Source organism: Camarhynchus parvulus, chromosome 7 (assembly GCF_901933205.1).
Source record: "Camarhynchus parvulus chromosome 7, STF_HiC, whole genome shotgun sequence".
NCBI lineage: Eukaryota > Metazoa > Chordata > Aves > Passeriformes > Thraupidae > Camarhynchus > Camarhynchus parvulus.
This window is the reverse complement of record NC_044577.1, coordinates 33,167,514-33,189,456: the sequence shown is the minus strand read 5'-3', so window position 1 is coordinate 33,189,456 and position 21,943 is coordinate 33,167,514. Positions and strand designations below refer to the sequence as shown.

The following is a 21,943-nucleotide window of genomic DNA, read 5'->3' as shown; positions in this document are numbered from 1 at the left end:
TCTTGTGGGAACTGCCTAAGGTTGATAGGAGCTGAGCATGGATGAAAACCAAGCAGTGCTAAGAAAAGGAACACAATTCTCTTACTTTTTAGGTTCTAGCCCACAAGTATACAGCACAAAGGCAAACTGTGGAGATGAATAGGATAACATTGTCAGTGTAGCAGGCTCTAAATTGAATCCTTTAAATATGTGTGTCCTAAAAGTGCTTAGGAATGTATTCAGGTGAAATATGAATATTACAGTCTTTTCTTTCTGAGCTGCTCTCATCGGAATAAAGTGACTTTTGTGCTTCACCAAATGCCAGAGCATAGCAGATAGGTTCAGTGAACACAAAAGGAATTTCTTGAAATTATATTCCAGTAAATGAGTTACTTCTCCTAGAACCTGTCTGTAGAGGGTGTAAATGGTTTTGGCAGCACTCAGACTCACCCATGTCTCTTCTGTAGGTATCAAATATAGAATTTCTGTCATTATTTAGTCAACCACTGTAGACTTGAAAAAAACTCAAAAAGCACCAGTGCCTCACCAATATCTGTTCTGTACTGTCACTTTCCTGGAAAATTTCTGCTTTCTATTTCAAGTGAACAATAAATGTCCCTACTCTAAAGATACTTAAATTGCAGCACTTACTCCCAGCTGCACTGAGCCTATCCATTTTTTTAGGCACTGCTGATTCTCAGCAAGAATTACTGAATACTGAGTCACTGGTAATATTTTGGAACCATGTCTTAAATTTTTGTAGGGCTTTTTTATATATAAAATAAAAAAATAATCAGTTTGATGTCATTCATGTCATCTCTTTCCTGGAAGAGGAGGACTCATTACAAAGTTGGACTTGAAAATACCAAGTTCATACCAGAAATTTCCAAACCTTCATCTCCCAGGTGTGTTTGCTACAGGTAAATCAGGGGAAGGTCACTATCTCTCTATTTAACACTTATATAGTCAACAAAAATAGAAAGGATTATCTATTTTTTTTAACCATCATGAAATTACAAGGACAATTATATGTTTTTTCTGTCTAAATCTATTTTTTTAGCAGATCTTTATAAGAACTTTTGAATATTTGCTAAATATAGGCCCAGGATTTTTTTTTTTTATATTGAACTTCAGCTCTTGAGTCACAACGTGTTAGCACAAGACAGTAAAAAAAGTTTTAGACAGAAACTCCACTTTCATTTTGACAAAGCAGCATGTTCTAAGGTTTAGAATATTATATATAAAAACCAGCATAATATATATCTTCTTTATAAACCATTTTGACACTTTCTTGGGTTTGATATTTGAAAACATTACAACTATTCACCTGAATATAGTTTTAAATCTCGAGTCTTGACAGTTAAAGCCCAATATTGGAGGAAATAATCTCAACAGCAATCATCAGTCCAGCTCAGTGCACTCTCTTGCAATTATCTGGAAATCTTTCCACCACTAGTCCTATTGTGAAAGAGAGGAAATGCTTTCCATAAAATGTCTTTTATCTCTTTTAAAAATAGAAGCGTATCTTCATTTCTATCTCCAACACACTACGTTTACCTCACAATTAGTTTATTACCATAAACTTCTAGTTCAGGTACATAAAATACTTTCTAAAAATAGTGTAGGTAGAACAAAAATGTTGTGTTTGTTCTATGTCTATTTTAATTGATAATTTTGCTAAGTAATATAATTACCATTGTAATTACCATTTCATAGATTTATATGGAAGAGGTTTGATTGTATTTCATAATTTCATAACAAGTTTTGTTGGTTTTTGTTTCTTCTTTTTTGTTTGTTTTTAATGGTAATTTAAGTTATACACAAGATTTTAATAAGGTCTTGGATTCATTTTAAATTTGTGTTTTTTAATAAATCAAAAGGATGTTTTCTCATCTTGGAGTATAATTTTTAAAGATTGTTCTGTGGCACACACCTCTCTGCTAGACCTTGATGAATACCAATAAAGGCTGGATTTCTTGGTAAACACTCTCTGAAGCTCCCCATGATGGAAGTGATTTCCTTAGTCAGAAATGATGAATCTCATGGCTTAGCAGCTCTATTTTCTGAAGAGAGGAGAGACAGAAGATTGAGATCATAGAATAGCTTTTTGGCATTATAGGTTGTAGAAAAAATGGAGCCGGATATGGTAAAAGATGGAAAGCTGAATGTGGTTTTGGTTGTTGTCTTCCAGCATTTTGGCTGTTTTCATTCATTTCCCTCTGTCTCTGAAGTCCCTGCACTTCTGGGCTTCCTTTGCTCTTGAGTCCTCTGAAGTGTTCAGCTCTTCTAGGACATGGTGGAAAGCTTAAAATACCCTATAAAGAGTGAATAAACAGTGAATATCTACCAACAGTAGATAAATAAAGAGTGAATATCTACATGCTCAGCTCTGAAAAGCTGTGCTGTTGATGAGGAGGGGGAAAATGTCTGGTGAGCAGAGCTCAGCCGGGAAATAATACTTTTAACCCAAATGTATTCTCTCTGTATTTCCCATGAAATTGTTCTTGCTTCTTCAGTCTTAATGTCTCAGTCCTCTTCACCTGGTGAGGATTCTGCTACAAATAATACTTTTAACCCAAATGTATTCTCTCTGTATTTCCCATGAAATTGTTCTTGCTTCTTCAGTCTTAATGTCTCAGTCCTCTTCACCTGGTGAGGATTCTGCTACAAGCCAGGCATGGGTTCCTGGAAATTCTAATGTTCTGGACTATTCTGTTAGTGGTGAGACACCAATTTCTGTTTCAAACATACAGAATTGAATTGAAAAAAGACATTTTAAAGCTCAGACACACCCTGAGCACTCCAGCTCTTTGCAATTTGCACTGCAGAAAGCTCCAGGAGCTGCTGGGCAGATGGGTGAGGATCATGTCTGGAGATTCTCCTGCTCCTTGAGTTCAGCAGAATCTTCTTTCAGAGGGAATGCAGCTGGATGAGCTGGAGGTTTCCCCGTGAATTTCATCAGTACTTGCCCAATAATGGGGGAAGATCTGCTTTGAAAGGGCTAAAAAGCCCCGTGGCTGTTTCCGACTCAGCTCTTTGTCTGCTGCCTGCAGGAGGCACTTGGGGTTTTGTGTAGGGAAACGGATACAGCCAGGGCTGAATCACCTGCAATAATGCCTCTTCAGAATTATTCTAAGAGCACTCAAATGAGCAGGGAAAGCTGTTTAATTTTTTTGCTGGTAAACACGTGAAACGATTTTTCTCTCTGAATTGCAGTACCTGTAACACCACAAAGCCTTTTAGAAGTCTGTAAGAACTATTAATCTCACATTTCCCGTGAGCAATACAGCATTCTTTTGCCAGTTGTTCTAATTTTTTTTTTTGCCCATCTGAGGTGTTGTTCTCCTATTTTTCATCACTAAGGAAGAGAAAACACATAGATGTTGTGAGAGATGGAAATTTTACTGTGACACACACACCAACATGTGTTATTTTTTGTTCCAAATGAAAGAAATTCCGGGTCATTTTATAGTTATGGGCCAATACTCAGTCAAATAGGATCCTCAATGTCTACACAACACAAAGCCCTGCCATTTCTGTCTTTTTGACACACTGTAGACTCCAACAAAGCTGATTAAATCTTTTATAGTGTTATATTTTGTACTTAGAGCAATTGAAATTGGTTCTCATCCTTTCAGTGCATGACTAGGTAAGAAAAAAAAAAACCAAGTAAAACACTTACTTTAATTGGATGCAATTTATATGTCTGTGTACAAAATAAAAATGAATAAGTTTATGATTGCAAACTGCCTAGCTTGGTTTAAAAATGCATGAGAACTATTTCTAAGTTTCTGTGTTAAAGCTGAATTAAACATATAAGATAATCTTTAAAATGAATCAGTAATACAGATTATTTTTTTTTAGAGCTCAAATACTTAGACAGTGTTGGCCCACAAAGCTAATTTTTCATGTGATTATAGAGCACAGCATTTTAATGGGAAATTTTTACCCCAAAATCATAAATAAAACACCCATGTTGATACTAACATTATCTGCTGTAGAATCTTAAAGTATTGCAGATGAGATGAAAACTTTGTGTTTTGCTATTTAAAGTTAGGAGTTAAAGTAACAATGCATGTTTTAGCCCTGTCTTGTTTTTAAAAATGTCTTATGTTACAAATTTCATCCAACCCTGTGAAGTTTCGTGTTATTTAGGGCTTGAAAACTGTTTGTGTATTTGAATTCCAGTTGTGCTGATGGAAAAGTGAGCTTGGTAAATTTCTCTTCAGTCCATAGACTTTTCTGAGGTTGTGTGGGAGTGCATAAATGTTCATAAGGTGCAAGCCTTGGTATTGCTGTGATCCACTAAAAATCCTCTTCTAAGGGGATTTTATTTTGATACAATCTCTGTGTCTAATGAAGAGCTGAGCTGGAGCTCGATGGAAAGGTCTGTGCAGAGAGGGATGATGTGTGTAAATGTGTCACACACACTTTTACAGCGCCAAACAGACTCTTTAAAATGTCTGTTTGGGGTGCTGCCGAGCTTTGGGTGGCTGCTGCATCCAGCTGTTCTATTGCACAATTACACTGCTTTATAAGGAACATTTACAAGTGACATTTATACACTTTGTGTAAACATCTATAATGTGAGTGTTGATGTGTTACACTGTTGCTGGTGTTGGGTACTTTAATTGTTTGGGTAATTAACACTTTAGTTCACCTCTGCCATTTCCTCAGTGAGCCCCAGCAGCAGCCACTGCTGTGCCACACACAGACACCAAGGCATGACAGCAGCTGGCCCAAGGCAGCCCTGAGATGTGTGACACTAATTAAATCAAAATCTCCAATTTAAAAATAGGTTCCTTATAACTAATGAGGAGTGACCATCTACATGAGACAATATTCATTTTTTACTTCATTGATCATAAATTATTGCTGTGGTGTGTTGTAGTAAATCACCAAAAAATCCATTAGCAAAGCTTTTTTGTCCCTGCAAGTACAAAGAATATTAATTATTTTTGCTTCCTGAGAACATACTTTTTTTTTCTTTCTCCTCATCACCGACAAATGTTTGCAAAGCCATTCCTTAAAAAAAACAGGGAATATAAATTAGCAATGGCTTTGCTGATGTTGGTGCATACAAGGACCTCCCTTTATATTCTGATACATGCTACATGCAAGAGTTTAGGATTAGGATTTTAATTTTTAGGGTCTGTGGCAAAGAGCACAAATTCTCTCATCTCTGTGGGAAGTTTTGTCACTCAAGCTGAAGCTGTGCTCATTGAACAAGATACAAAATGCATTGATGCATAACTCTATTATGTTGGACCATTGTGATGGAAGACTGTAATGGCAAGAATTGTTTTATTGTTGTTTTTAGATTAAATAAGCTACTGCCGCTCTGAGCTTTGCAAAACTAGGCAGAGATTTGATTTTTAAGAAAAATTCATGCTACATGTGTTCTCTTGTTGGTTCTTTGTTCTTGCTTCCAAACACCAACCATTTTTCTCTACAGATAAATATCTTGGTTAGTGTTTCCTGACTGCAAGGAGGGGTTTTTGTTAGCTTGTGTGAGATAATGCTTTATCTTCCACACTATCTAATATTGCAAGACTACATCTTTTTATTTATAGCAATTTTACATGTAGATTTTCAGGTGAAATGTGAAATTTAGGAATATTTAAGCCATATCAGAGATGTAAAAACTATGCAACACGTGTTCCTTATATCTATATTCACAATTTGAGGACATTATAGAATGGGAATGGGAAAGGTGAGGTACCATATTAGCATGGTAGTAGGTCTTATGTGCATATGAAGCAGTAGAAATAAGGTTCTGATTTAAGCAAAATGGCAAAAATGAGGATATTTATCTTGACTTTAGTAAAGGCTGGATTTTTATAACCTGTTCCATAGGAATGAAAATGTCACTTTGCAGAGAGGTGCAACCCTGCTGACAATAACAGTAGACATTCCAACCTCATCAGTTCTTTGAATGGATAATTTTCACTAGCATCAGAAAAAAATGCAAGCATAAACATATTTTGTACTTTAGGTGCTTGTCAGTTCCTCTGTAAAATAAAGTTAGGTGTTTGTGTTACCCTCTCCCCTGAACTTTGTTTTCATTCTGGTACAGTGTTGCAGTGCTTGAGCACTATATTCACTTCTTATTGGTAATATTCATATTTATTATTTATATTTATTATTATTTAAATATTAATTTATTTATTACATTGATCTCCTTAAACTGAGAGAATGAATATTAGAACTCCCCAGGCTACACTACTCTCAGTTCCTTTCCTCTTCTCTTTGCCATCACTTGTTTGTTTTTTTCTGTAACCAGAACAGTGTGGGTGAGGTAAAGTTTGGTGTTCCAGTTGTGGCCATGGATTTCACTGATCACCCTGAATGTTGTTTCAACAAAAAACCAAAAAACCAAAAAAAAAACAAACAAAAAAAAAAACCACAGAAAAAAAAAAAAACGACAAAAAAAAAAAAACAACCCCAAACCTAAAAAACACCCCACTTTGTCACTGTATTTGATCCAGAAATTGTTACATTTAGAACTGTTCAGTGAAAAAATACAAAAATACCCCAGTCTTTTTGAATGGTAGCATTAGGTGGAGGTTGGCTGAGGAGGTGATCTTTTCTCCCTTTGCTAGGTGAATTTTCTAGTTTGAGATAATTTAGCGATGCAGAAATCCAACTTCTTTTAGGAATATAGATGGACTTTCCTGTTCATGAGCTGATTTTACTATTAAAAATCTGAATACCTGCGTGGCTTTTATAGCTTTAGTGGCAACATTAATGTTAGGTGGAAACCACACTTAATTCAGGTCCCGGTTCTGGTGGCTGCTCTTGGCCTGACCCCCCAAGAGCTCTGCTCTGCCTCCAGCCCCACCCCAGCCTGAGACGCCCAGAGGGGTTTTTGGATAATGATTCAGCCCTGAGCTGTTTCAGAAAGATTTCCTCCACCTCTTTTTTCCTCTCCATCAGCTTCTGTGCAACCTTCAGCACGGCTTTCCCCCTGTCTCCAGTGGCCATCAGCTCCATTACAGAAGGAAGGATGAGTCCTGTGGCTCTGTTAATTATTTACATCTGTGCAGAGAGGATGAGCAAGTGTCTGACACACAGAAAGCAGTGAGCAGGAAACAGAGCCAGAGGGGAAGTGTTTGCTGCAAAGCCATCTCAAACAGACCTGGCAGAGCCCTTATTGTGGTTTGAAATGAAGTATTTCCAAAATCAAAGTTGTTGTGTAATGTTAGATTTAGACTGTCTTGCTGTTTGCTTCTCTGGTGTGTACAAAGCCACACAGAGGAGAAGGGGAGTGTAGAGCTTTACCCTAAAATTCTGGTGCTCATAAAGCCAATATCCATCTGCTGTGTGCTGCACAGGTGAGTTCATTTGTGCACAGTTCTGGTGCTAAGGGTCTCACAGGAGTCCAGGAATGAGAGTTTGGTGAGCCACTGTGAGCCTTGTTAAGCTTTACAGCCAGATAGCTTCTTGAGCTGTTTTCTTGCTGTAATGCACAGAATTAAGAATCATCCTTTGGAAGGGAATTTTAATGTGGATTTTTTTTTCTTTATTATTATGTGTTATTGACTGACCAAACTATATATCACAGAATCATTTAGGTCTGAAAAGCCTGCTAAGATTATTGAGTGCAGCACCACTGTGTTCACCACTAAGCCATGCTTCCAAGGGCCACATTGTCTTTTAAATATCTCCAGCGATGGTGACCCCACCACTGCCCTGGGCAACCTGTCCCAGTGCCTGATCACCCTTTTGAGGCAGAATTTTTTCCCCAATATCCAATCTAAACCTCCCCTTGTGCAAATTGACTCCAGTTCCTATTGACATGGAGTATCCTATTGATACTCCATGTCCTATCACTTTGGAGAACGGACAGACCTGACCTGGCTGTGCCCTTTTGTCAAGAAGTTGTGTAGAGCCAGAAGATCCCCCCTGAGCCTCCTTTTCTCCAGGCTGATCCCCTTTCCAGCTCCCTCAGCTTCTCCTGGGGCTCCAGCCCCTTCCCAGCTCCATTTCCTTCCCTGGACACGCTCCAACCCCTCAAAGTGTCATGTATGAGGAGCACAAAACTGAGCACAGGATTCAAGAGGAGGCTTAAACTGATCCATGCAAGTCCTTGATGGATTTGGGATGTTTGGCTGGGCTAGCTGTTTTGGTGGGATTTGTGAATGTTTGGCTTGGGTAGCTGTTCTGATAAGATTGGGAATGTTTTGCTGGGGTAGCTGTTTTGGTTGGATTTGGGATGTTTGGTTGGGGTAGCTGTTCTGGTTGGATTTGGGATGTTTGGCTGTGTTAGCTGTTTTGGTAGGATTTGGGAATGTTTGGTTGGGTTAGCTGTTTTAGTAGGATTTAGGAATATTTGGCTAGGGTAGCTGTTTTGATGGGATTGGGGATGTTTGGCTGGGGTAGCTGTTTTCTTTGGATTTGGAATGTTTCACTGGAGTAGCTGTTCTGATGGGATTTGGGAATGTTTGGCTGGGTAGCTGTTAAGGTTGGATTTGGGAATGTTTGGCTGGTTAGCTGTTTTAGTCAGATTTGGGAATATTTGGCTCAGGTAGCTATTTTGATGGGATTTTGGAATCTTTGTCTGGGGTAGCTGTTCTGATGGGATTGGGAATGTTTGGCTGGGGTAGGTGTTTTGGTTGGATTTGGGATGTTTGATTAAGGTAGATACTTTAATTGGATTTGGGATGTTTGGCTGGGGTAGCTGTTCTGATGGGATTGGGAACGTTTGGCTGGGGTAGCTGTTTTGGTAGGATTTGGGAATGTTTTGGTAGGATTTGGGAATGTTTGGCCGGGTTTTCTGCTGCCTGTGCAGAGCAGAAGGAGCTGTTGACACCCCCAGGTAAAGAGCAGACACTTGTCACCAGGTGTGTGACAAGTGGAGCCAGCACAGATAGCTGTAAATGTGACTCAAAGGCATCTCCTGATTTCTGAAGTTCTTCATTTTCTCATTTATTTCTGTTTGTTTGGTGTTGGTTTCTACAGTCTTAACTCCTCTCTTAGCTTTGGTCATAAGTCATGACTTCTGTGTGCTGGAGCTGCATTTGCTCACTTGCCAACTCACAAAGCCCCTGGTTGCCACTGCTTTTATTATTTCTTTGAAGTGTTATTTTGGAGATAAAATGCTGTGTCTGTGAGGTCACAGCTTACACTTCTTGTGCTGTTCTACTTTGCTCTTTTCAGTTATCCACATCCTGCTGTAAATGTTTATTATTCTCCTTACATGGGCAGCTGAATACCTGATTTGATTGAAGGTGACTTCAAATTTATATTAATTATCAGTCTGCACGGTTGAATGAAGCATATAGATAAAAGTAACTATGGATAAGGGGTTACTTATGCAGCATAAATCCTTATTAAATATGAAATGCTTTCTTTGCATATATATATATCATAGCACAGAGTAAGGATTTTAAGTCATTTCCATGCATTTATCCCAGTGTTTCAATGTCTTGAAATGGTATTAGAAATGTGTCTCTAGTCTGTGTAAAAATTGACTTTATAAAGCAGTTGTGATACCATTAGATACCCTGTGTGTTTAGTTTACACTTACATCAACTCATAACTACAGAAATTAATACAGAGTGTTCAACCTCTTGTGAGAGTTCAAATATGTAAGTTAAAGAAAAAAAAAAGCAAAAGCCAATACAAAACCATCTAATTTTCCCATGAAAACAACATCTTCATTAAGGTACAATATGTCTTGTCTTGGCAGGGGCAGAGACATTACTTTAAGATGTTGTGATTATAAGTTTTCTAAAGGATAAGCACTTTTGAAACCCCTGGCTTTTGATAATGAACTGGGCAGAAAATAAATTGAAAACCCCACCTGTGAGAAGACTACTCACAATTAAAATTGTATCAGATATTTTATGTTACTTTGGCTGCATGTCACAGGTTGTTTTCTGCTGCCAAGAGTGATTTTAAAGAATAAGATTTTTTTTTTTAAAGAACAAGGTATTTTAAAGAATAAAGTTTTGAAATCAACTCTGCAGATTTAAATGTCATATTCCACACTCTGTGTCCCCAATAGAAATGGTGCACCATCCCGTTCCCTTCCAGTGAGCGTGACCTGGTGTGACCATATCAGAAATGGCTTTCCTGGGTGATTTGACAGCCAAAGCAATCTGGATCTGAAATGAATCTCTCTCCTATTCCCAGCCTGTCTATCTCTGGGCACAGGTTGTTTTCTGGATATTCAGGGAAAGCAGCAATAATCTGTGCACTTGGCCATAGAATGTGCCTGGCCTTGGTACCCTCCCCAGTCCTGAGCATCACCCCCTGTCCCTAGGGAAGCACCCAGTGCCCAAACCCCCTTCCCCCCTGCCTGCAGCCCTGGGGGCTCCCCCATGGCCCTGGGGGGCCCCCCCATAGCCCTGGCTCAGCTTCTGCAGCTCAGCTCTTTCCCCATTCCTCAGCCATCTGTTCCCAGACAATTACTGACAGAAACACTTGGATATTCTGCTGCCTGAGCTGACTCTCTTGAGCTGCTTGCATCCTCTTTGCCCTCCAAGCAGCATCCCAGGATGAATGTTTGAAACATCGAGATGCTGTATTACCATAATTGCAGCCAGTAGTTTTGACTATTTTTCCACCAACTGGCAAGGCTAGGAATTATTATGTCTTTTGAAGGGAAGAAAAGACACCATCAGTCTTTTATATTCTTAGCATTCTTGCACCGATGTAAAATACACCGAGATTATTTTGAAGAAGAACGCTTTTAAATTCCTTTTCCCCAAGTTCACTTGATAACACTGCCAGAAGTGGCTGTCTGTTAAAGGGAGAGTGAAGAGGAGTAAACAAGATAAAAAGCTACTCTTCTTTATTTGCATTAGACATTTCACAAAGTGCAGCAGCTGGGAAGGATTCAGTGGGAGAAGCAAGTGCTGCTTCAAAGGCATCACAACATGCAGCTTGATTTGGCTTTTTAATTTTTTTTTAGTTTTTTTTTTTTTTAATAGAGGTCATAGAAATTGTGGGTAGGGAGATCTGCTGTCCTATTCTACTGGTGTTGATTGTTGAGACTTATTACCATTTAGAGTTATTTTGCAGACAAAATAAGTCACAAAGCTTCTATAAAACAGGACTTTTTGGGACTGAAGCTCATCTTTATTTTTAAGTCAAGTTGCCCTCCACACATGATGCTTGTAACAAGTGAATTTATCATATGAATAAGGGAATCACTTCCAGTCTTCTCCTTTCACAAGTGGTGCACAAAGTTTCTCTCAAAACCAAAACAATTCTAGTAATACTTCCTGGAGTGTTTTTCAGTGTCCCATCCTATGTTCCCAATCAAAGAAATCTTAATTAGAAAGCTCCTCTATTAGTATTTTGAGTTAGAGAATATGTTTAGAATTGCACAATGCTTGTGTCCTGAAGGAATCTTGTATTTTAAAAGCAAGTAGCATCAAATCAAAAATGTGATAGACAGAAACGTGTCAGACTAGTCTAGTAAGGGTTTAAATGTTAATAAGAGATTCCTTCTTTCACCTATTAAATTTAGGATGTATGTAAATATGTTTTTATAGTTTTGGCCACAGATCCCAAGTTTTCTGTTTGCTAAAGTATGAAAACCCTCTAGTGATCTAAAGTTTATAGTCATGTAGGTACCATGGTTCACATGCTTCACAGATCTATTTTTTTTTTCAAAGAATGTTCTCTGTTTTAGAAGAAAATACTTTTTCACTCCTCACATTCTATCACAGATGCTCTAACACAAAGAATAAGCAAATTATCACAAATCAGAAACTTAGTTTGGTTTATTTACATGTCAGGTTCCTGCAAGTACTGGTGCAGCTGAGATGGGAATCAAATTAAACCCTGTGTTTTTATATGACCTACCTGGCACTGAGCTTTGGGCTGCTTTATTTATGCTCTTCCTTGGAAGGTCTGCAGAGTCAAAGCAGTCCTGGAGGAGTCCTGGCACTGCCAGGGGTTGTAGGCACTGTAGGTACATGGGATGCTTCATGGCATGAGATGTCCTGCCTCCCGGGTACAAAATGAGCAGTAAAATGCCTAAACCCCAAACTCTCTGGTTTTCTCTTTCTCATTACCATAGTCAGCAAATCCTGATATCTAGGATAAATTTTGGTTTTTTGTTGTTAAGTTCTTCTTATATTTTACTGAAAAATGCAGGGAATATGGAACTTTGTGAAACATTTTAATCCCTCTACATTTGAGTTGCGTGTATTTAACCCGGAGAATGGCGAGGATAGTTTGGGTTTCATCCTGGGAGCACACAAATCCTTTGAGACAGGATACATTCATGCACACAAGCATTACCTTCCCATGCCTAGAGCCAGCATGCTGTGTCCCTGTTAATCAGGAATTCCTCCAGGATGCCATTGGTGTCCCTCAGGGGTACCAGGTGTGGAGCTGGAAGGTCAGAGGAGGGAGCAGGGCACTGCATCCCTTTTTCCTGCACAAGGGTGGGCCCTGCTAGGGGCTCCTGCTTTGCTTGGGGAAGGAGAGCACTGCCCTGTGCTGTTGGGCGTTTTCTAATTGGGACAAATTTTGTATGTTAGATTTTTTATTTAATGGTCTGTGCTGAGAGGCATCTCAATTTGTTATAGAAGTTGTAGATTCCCCTCAAATGGTGTGTCCTGCTGCCTCCAAGAGACAAGACCTGAGAAAGCTGAGATTTTCCAGCTTATTAATTAGAGAGCTTTCGGCTACTGCCAGTGATTTCTGTCCTTCCTCCTGGAGTTAGTGCCTTGAGGGAGGTGAAAGCATCTTGCACTTGAGCACTGTGCATCCAAGGATAGATTTCCCTAAAGGACTATTGCAAACTGCATAGACCCAAGCTCCAGTGTGAGAAATCAAGGAGGTTCAAGTTGTTTTCCTAAAAGAAGTTTGGTCTGTGAGTAGCTAATAATGTACAATGTATAAATTATGGTTCAACCTCTAACTCAGGCAAACCCTTCAGACCTCTAAATGTTCTTTGCTGTGTTAAAAATCTCAAAGTCTTTATAGTATTATGGGGGGATTTTATCAGTCAGAACCATTTCTAAGAGATAAACAAAAGTGATTCTCAGGAGTCCCTAAGCTCCCTCAAAACTCCCTGAACCAAACACTTCAGGGAAAAGGGGACAGAGAGAAGTGATTGCAGCTAGGGTGGTATCCCAAAGGGAGCAATCACAGCATCCTTATCCTCCCCCTTCCATCCTGGACTCTGCAGTTTCTGAGGCAGTCTCCTGGGATGGACAAACAGTTTCTCTCATCTAATGCAGCCCACAAAGATGTGAAATTTATATGCATTTTCATAAATATCTACAATTATCTGCATAGCACAACAGTGGAAGTAAATACTGGTCCCTATTACTCCTGTTATGACTCTTGATAGGATATTCACAGGTCAATTGAAAACCTTGTAATGCTTTTTAGGGTCTGCAAAGATTATTTTAGCAACTGCAAAACACCTGTATTTTAGGAAATAATCCTCTGAGCCATTGATTTGTAATTGCACTAATTGTTTCTTGATAACTTTATGTGTGGTAACAAGGCCCTAAACTATACCAAATGAACAAATTCTTCAAAATTAACTAATACGCAGAGTGTCGCCCTTAGCTTTAAAAAGGAAACAAGGTGCAGAACTTGCTTTGCCACACGTAAAAACATGTGTAAGAAATTTTCCATCTGTTCTTTAGGTCCTGAGGAGCTGGATTTCAAATGCAGCCCGAACTTCATCAGCTGCATTGGTACCAACAAATGCATCCACTTGTCCCAGCTCTGCAATGGGGTCTACGACTGCTCCGATGGCTACGACGAAGGAGTTCATTGCAGGGGTGAGTGAAAATTGCTTTAACCTCAAATCTTCCACTGCATTTTCTTTTTTGAGTTCAAAGAGAACCAGAATTTGCTCGTTGGGAATACATATAGGCATATATGTGTGTGTGAATATGTGTAAAACACCCAAAAGCAAACCGATAGAAGCGTATTTTAATGATAGAAGTGTATTTTAATTTAAAGCGTGTTTCAAATTAATTTAAAAAAATATTTTGTGTGAACCAAATGCAAGTAAAAACACACAGAGATTTTGGGACTTTTACTGCATTAGTTAACTAAGCTTATATGATGGAAGCTCTTCTATCAAAAGAAGGCTGAGGAAACTTTACTGAGCAAAAGTTGGGCAGCACAACAATGTTTGCCACAATGAATTTTCTTTTCCTTATAACTTCTGCTTAAAAAAAAAAAAAAAGTCGAAGAAAACCACTGAAAAGTATATAAAATTTGCTATGAGCATTATCAATATATATCAATAAATACATAAAATATATCAAATTTGCTATAAGCATTATTTTGCAAGGAGGATTTTGTTTCAGGAGAGTTTTATGCAAATAATCTACTGTTTAATAATGTAGTCACCAAATTCTGACAATGAGAAATCTTAAATAGAAATTGGGGAAGGTCAACTATTTAATAGCTCAGCTCAACTGAGATGACTTTTTGAGGTCTGCATTGGGGATAGCTTTAGGGCCAAATCTCAGATACCTTGAATCAGTTATTTTTAATCAGCAGATTTCCAGATGAAAGGTTGTTGATGATGTTCAACAGATCTGATGTTCCAAACCAGAAGCCCAGAGACAGGTGCTGGGACTTCTGCTGAAATGCAAAATGACAATATACAGTGAAAGATACAAGTAATGGTAGAGTTCAGAAAGTTAAATTAGAATTTAAAATTTCATGTGGACATATTTTCAGAGCTGTCAGAGTAAAATCTAAGCCCACACCAAAAATAAGCCACATTGAAAAAAGAAATTAAAATTAGAAAAAAAAAAAAAAGCCATCTGGAATTAATCACTGCAATACTGCTGACTTCACAAAACTACAAATAGTTATTTTTATCTAGCCAGGTGAGGATACAGGCTGTCATAAAATAGATGAAAATTCTTATTCACAGTGATAGGAATCATTTCTTTTCTTGAAGGCTCAACTGTTTTATAGTCCTCGTTCAATGAGCATTACACAAAATCAAAATTTGTGCCAGCATATCGGATTTAGCACTGGGCCCTGCATCCAAAAAAAACCCCAGAAGTTAAACTGGCCAGAGCACTTTTTTGGCTTATACTAAAACTTTCTGAAGTTGCAGGTGAGTGTTTTTCAGAGAACAGTATTGATTCATTAAATTCTGTTTAAATTTGTGTTCCTCAATATTTCATGATTTTTTTCTGTAAATTACTCTGGATTAAATACTGAGGATTAAAAATCTCCAGTGCTGAATAATGATTATATTATAACTCTCTTATATTTTTATTGTATTTTAAGTCTTTAAACCACAAGATTAATGGAATCAGAAAAAAAAAAGAATTGACTAAAAGTACAATCCTATGTTAGTGGCCACGGAATATGTTTACATTTCTTATTGTACATGTGTCCTGTATTTTGGAATGTGATAGCACATAAAACACCCAATCTATATTCACATCCTTTTAATTTATGCTCAAATACACTTTGTAAGGTTCATGTTGATTCCCACTCCTTTCTTTATTATCATACATGAATATGAAAGCTTCCCAGTGGAAAAATTAATGTCTGCTTTAATAAATCACCATAGAATTTGGTAAAACATTCTGAATAAATATTTCTGCTAGACCACACAGAACACCTACGTAATGAAATGTCACTATCTAGGAAATGGTTAACAACTCATTAATATTGATTTTTCTGGCAGTTCCATATTTTTACTTGCTTAGTGGGGGCAGAATTGAAAATATCAGTGGACACATTTCTGTCAACAGAGCCAAAGAATGCAGCAAACCATAATTTTACATTATGGTCCTGTAGTTTGTTACAAACAATGTCAGTTAAAGTGTCATTGTGTTACATTCTTATATATCAAATATGTGGTATGAGTTCCTTATGGTTGTAATTACAGGGAGACATGTAATTATTGTCTCCCTCCCTCTCTCTCTCTCTCTCTATATATATATATATATATCTTTTATTAGAAAATTGTTTGGGTGACCTTTGAGTCATTCCTCATTACTTTCTGAGTCTTGAACACACAAGTCATATTTTGAACTCATTTTTGTGGCCAAAAGTTGCAAAGTTACTTCAGAAATCCAGCCAAACCATTAGCTTTTCCTTTATATTGCTCACAAGAGTGGCATTATCAATTGTGCTGTAATTAACGGTGGCCACGTGAAGTTTGTGATCGAGGAAGGCAACAGCAATTTTCAATATTGAATTGCAAGGAGCCCAGCTGGTCACAGAGCTGTGTTAACATCATCTCTTGCTGGGGACACTGACAGTGCTGTGTAAATAAGTCACAGTCCAAGCACCAGGAAAATCAGTTGTGGTTTGAAATATGGGGGTGTCACCAGGGCAAAGCCCATTTCAGGGCACAGGTAACTCCAAAGGGGTGAATTCTCTATGAACTAATGGAGTATAAGCATCCAGCAAGTGGAATTATTCTGATTTCTTTCTCTAAATTTAACATTTTCACATTAATTCATTATTGACAATCTTTTAGAGTTGTATTCAGGCCTGCACCTTTCCCTGGCAAGGGGAAATATGGTCATTGCTCCAGTGTGAAATGGTAATATATGGGAAATTTCAAGGGAATAGTAGTAAATACAATGACATTCCTGTATGATCATCTTTTATTTCAGGCACATATGCATTTTTGCAGGTGAATGTAATGCATAAATTCAGGAGAGGTTGTGGCAATATGAAATAAAAAATGTTTTATTACGCATGGTTGTTTCACATTATGTATTCCAATGTCCTTCAGAGGAGAAAGGGGTATGTAATTCACTGGATTTGTACTTCAGAGCATACAATAGTGATAAGACATCTGTATTTGGTCATTTTGGACTCCTTTTCATTTTTTATCTAATTGAAGAATGCTTTAGAGAGTCTGAATAAGGGAGAAATCAAAATATATATTAACGTCTCCTATAAAGCTTCTATTGGGGCTGTTGAGCTTTCTGAAAATCCCACCAATTCCAGCACAATCCAGCCCTGCTGAGTGGGGGGCTCACACCCATCAGCTCCTGGGAGAGTTGCTAAAGCTCAGATAAAATTTACCAGTGCCAAACCTAGAGCCAGGCTTGAGTAGTTCTAGTTGAAGACTGCTCCAGATCTGCTCTTGGCAATTAAGCTTCTTCCTTTGACACACCTCTCCAGGCTTCTTTGGAGAGCCAGGCCTTTATTTCAGCTGCACTTGCAGCCACTTTTACTGCTCAGCTGAGCAATGAGCTGAGAACTCTCCTGCCCCAGGGAGCTGCCAAATTATTGCAAACTGAACTTTTTAGTTCCAAGTCTTTCCTTCACAGGGTTTATCCCAGTGTGGGGCTGGGGCTGACTCTGGTTAGTTAGAGCTGGGCTCATGTGCCTGCAGCTTGTCCCAGTCTGATGTTGAAGTCTTTTAAAGGCTAAAATACCTCTTCTTCTTTTTTTTTTCTTTTTTCCTCCTGAAAGTTTTAGGAATGGCTCAAGCAAATATCTGTCATGGGGTTCATGGGGTAGTTGGAATTACCTGGCCTTGAGTACGTAAAGCATTAGATATAATTATTAAGATAATTTCTAGAGAATTGCAGTCACAATCCCTTGAATCTTAGTAAAGCTGTTTTTTGTTTTGTTTTGTTTTTGTTTTTGTTTTTGTTTTTGTTTTTTTTTTTTTTTTAATAGGGCTGTGGAGGTGAGCTGTACAGTTTTATAAATCACTGCTTTATGTATCTGTATATGGCACACAATTGAAAGTGGTGTGTCAAAATTGGGATTTGGTCTGAGTTAGAGCTACAGGAAACTAAAACTTGTACAGAATATGGAGATCTCCTTTTTTTAATTAACTAACTTATTATTTCGTAACTCCTAGAATATCTGTGCTAATATTTTAGCTCTCCAGCCAGAAAATGTTAAAAGAATACTGCAAAAAATACCATACTCCTTCCAAGTCTTCAGATTATTTGGATCTTTATTAACTGTGATCTGAACCATAATCTCAGAAGTCTCTAATCAATACAATATTCAAAGGCAAACTCTGGATCATTTGGTATTAAAAAACTGCAGAACACACATTGAGAAGTTTTGGCCAAAAGCTGTTCTGTTTTAGCAGCCTAAAATCAGACTATTGTTTTTCTGTTTAGGCTTTTTGAATGAATTGTTATCAGAAGATGAAGATAAATGCTGCTATTACTCAATCATGTTTTCTTCTGGTCTTTCTACAGTTGAAACGGTGGGGAATTTTAAGTAGTGTTTGCCAGAGGGGAAAATACAAATTTCAAAATTTTAAGGAAAATTCAGACCTTTCAAGAATGATGCAAAGTTATAAAACTGAAAGATATGGACCTACATTTAGATCCTAGTCCTAATTTTATTCCTCCCCACCCGGTGAAGTTGTGGAATAAGGTAACAAAAAAAACCCTGAAACAGTCCGGAGTTATAAATGTCCCTCCATTTTCTCATGAGAGTTTTTCTGGAAGTAATGCTCACCTGCATCAGACTTCCCTGTGAACTCATTTGATTTATTCTGACAAGCTTTAAATCACTCATCCTTTAAGGCTGTGATGTACAAAGCCTCACATGAGGTTACTGAATCCTGGAACCCCCAGGAAATCTCCCAGAGCTCCTGATGGACCAGTGGGGCTGCTGGAACCATCAGGTAACATTTGGAATGATTCCCACTGTGACCACTCTGCATTGTGCAGCAAGGTTTCCATTTGGATTATGAGGCAGAAAAGATAAAAAAGTAGGGGTATTAAAATAAAAAAATAAATAAATTAAAAAAAAAAAAAAAAAAAACCCCGTGTGTTTTTGCTTTGGAACAGAGCTGCTAGTAAAGAGTTCTATTTGTCTGGCTGAAGGCTCAATTTGCATAGTTTAGTATTATGATATCTCCTCATTTCAGCATCCAAACATCCAATTTCTTGTATATTACTGTCTTACCTATATTTTTGCTTCAATACAGCATGATCTAGCTCATTCAAATTAGCCAAGGTCGTTTAGTCTCTTCTACTGTCAAGACAAAGAAGCATGGGCTTGGTGATTTAATAACTTTCCGTCACAAAATCCTTTTGCAGCAAAGCAAATTAGAGGAGGCTTGTGGGGGAATGAGCAGTGGAAGACATTTGAGTGATGTGGTTTCGTCCCACCTTGATGGGCTGCTGCTGAGGAGTTTTTAGGCTAGAATTCACAAAGGAAAGTTGTTGTGAAGGTATCAGCATTGTCTCTGTGTCAAATTAAATGTAGGATTTAAATGTTCGGCCATTTGTGTTGATAATGTGTGACAGCAGATCATTAATTGGTTCATGGTTTGTAGAGAGTGTTCTGATCTTGTCCTCTGGAGGAGCATTGTATGGAAATGGAAATACTGCTCCCAGCCAGTGTTTCTATTTCAGTTGCAGTATCCACTTTCTTGAGAGAAAATATTGGCTACTGTTCCTTGCTGGTGAAATCAAGTGTTGGTCAGGTCTGGCCTCCCTGAATACAAATTTTGATCAGTATTTTTAGCGCACACATTTAAATAGACATGCTTTCTTCAGGGCACAGAAACCATGCTTGCAATAGCAAATGCAGTGTTGGATGGTTAACCCATGGATTTCCACATTATGAAAAAGAGGAGTAAAGATTATAACTCAAATATTTCAGGTTTCCTATGATCCTGTTGCCCAAGAAAATGCACAAAGTGCGGCAGAGATGTTAATACATCATGTTTGAGATGAGATGATGGTGGTTAAGGGGGCCAATTAGTGGTTGTTAACTGGTTCATGGGCAGGGCTGCAGAAACCCAAGGAAAGCAGCTACAGTCAGTGACCCAGGGGATGGCAAGGAATGATCTGAGAAATCTTTATTCTGCTTTCCAGGGATTTAGGTTAAATACTATTTATCGTTGCCTGCTGTTGTTGTTGCCTGCTGTTACTCTTTTGAGGCTGCCCTTTTTTGAGAAAACAAACATTTAAACTCATCCTATGAGCATCTCCTTTTCAGTTTTACTAGAGATGTTTTATTACCTTTCTGTCGATTAGTGTGCAGAGTTACCTGGTAATTTGTCCCTGTTAGCAAACAAATAATCTAATAAAACTCCTCAAGGAGTAAGAAATGCAGCAAGCTTTTTGTATGAATAAATCTCAAAGGATTTTTATGTAGATAAATATTCAGGGCATAATCTCTGTATCAGGAGTTCCAGACATTTGCATGGCAAAAAAACCCTGACACTCCTAAACTCAGCCCGCGAGCAGCAATTGTGGCTGTGTAGCTGCTGCCTGGCTGCCATTAGATCACATCACAGAGTAAATCTTCAGTGTATTTTCAATATCCAGGCCTCAGGGACAGCTTTTCACCGAGCAGAGACTGGGACCTGACACCAAATGCTTGTGAAGCACTGGTAACCTTGAGGTGTAGGGAGAGCGACAGCACGGGGTCTGTCTTCAGCTATCACCACCTATATTTGAGGAGATGGGATAGCTTAGACATCCTGAAATCTTATTTAGAAGGAATAATGCTTCCTTTTCAGTTTCCTTTTGGGCATTTTTTTCCTATTTTCTTTTTCAGGATATACATAAACTATTACATTGAGAATTTAGTGTGAGAATTTAATTACTGTTTCTTGCATTAGCTAATAGTAAAATTATATCTGCTGCAGAAAAACACATCTGAGGCATCTGCCCATCAATAAAACATGTCATTAAATTTCCATGTACTCTTTTTCCAGTGACATTATTTGCCTATTCATTGCTTCATTCAACAGTGTTAAAATAATTGGGCAACCTGGTGCTTGAAGTGAGGGGGAAAAAAAACCAGTGACAGGCATGTGTGCTGAAAAACGTGATTTTGGTCCTCCTAGAGCAATTTATAATGTCAGCCTAAATTTACAGAATGGTATCAAATTGGAGACAGAGAAGAAGAAAGAAAAGAGCAAATTCTGGGGCTAGCATCACATAATTTGTCAGAAGTGCAGTTGTCAGTTTTCTGCCCTGGGAGCCCTCAGCCAAGCTACATTACAAGACTTGGTTTCAAGTTCTTCCACTCCTTGCCTGGGGGGATTTGACTTCCCAGCTCCTGATCTTCCCAAGGTGAATAAACAAATAAGGAAACTACATCTGTTCTGTGAAGAGGATACTTTTGCTCCTCGGGGCTCTTTTCCAGGAGCCATAAACAGTTAAACATTTATTGTACAAATACTTGAAGCTGCAGGAGTGTTCATTTGCATTTGCAGAGTGAGTTCTGGTCTCGACTTGTTCCCATCTCGGCAATTAGCTGTGTGTTGTTAAGCAGAGTGGTAAATTCTGGGAGCTGGGGTAGGAGTATTCCTACCTGGAATGCATCCACCTGCCTGACCACCTGTACACAGAGCACAGCAGATTCTGCATTTTCACACACTGCAATTCATAGCTGAAAGAAGGAGAAACCATATTTTTTCTTCCAGACAAGGGCTTTGCTTCGCTACCATTCCCTACTTGCGTTTTTCAATTTTAAACTCATGGAACTGTATAATCCAAAAGCCTAAGTCATTCTCAAACTGTGTAATATGGTTTAAAAATTAAAATTTGCGATTATTTCTGAGACTATGATAAACAAGTCAAGATGTCACCAGCAGTTTTAAGTGAGATTGATACTACTCAGTGGTGTGAAGTTTGCTTTGACACATTGAGAAATTACTCTTGCTCTTCCACTCAGAAGCAAGAACATGCACAGAGCGTACAAAACCTGATTTTCAGAATTCATTATACCCTCTCAGATTCCAGTCATCTTTTCTCCACAAAATTCAATGAAAGTGTAACTTAATCTTTAACTCACTGCAGTAATGCTCATGATTTTAGTTATATGACAAATGTTCAGATTAAAATACTGTGAGATGAAACTGAATAAGTTAAAAATTGTGGGCAACAGGGGAAAAAAATACCAGGAAGCAATCAAGTAAAACAGAAAACTGGGGGAACACAGAGCCCAGTCAATAGCAAGGTTCATGATATTTTATTTGAGGGATTGTCAGGTAGAACTACTTTAAATCAGTATTCTCTGGAACTATGTCCATCGAAGAATGGGA

The 21,943-nt window shown here is 38.2% G+C and overlaps 1 protein-coding gene across 5 annotated transcripts in view; it reads left to right on the top strand.

Annotated features, from left to right (window-relative positions):
* Positions 1–21,943, top strand: part of LRP1B (LDL receptor related protein 1B) — a 634,192-nt gene that overhangs the window by 248,668 nt on the left and 363,581 nt on the right. For all 5 annotated transcript variants that reach the window (XM_030951951.1, XM_030951950.1, XM_030951947.1 and 2 more), the window contains exon 3: positions 13,602–13,739. In XM_030951951.1, the coding sequence (XP_030807811.1) occupies positions 13,602–13,739 (138 nt within the window). The remainder of the gene's footprint in view (positions 1–13,601; positions 13,740–21,943) is intronic.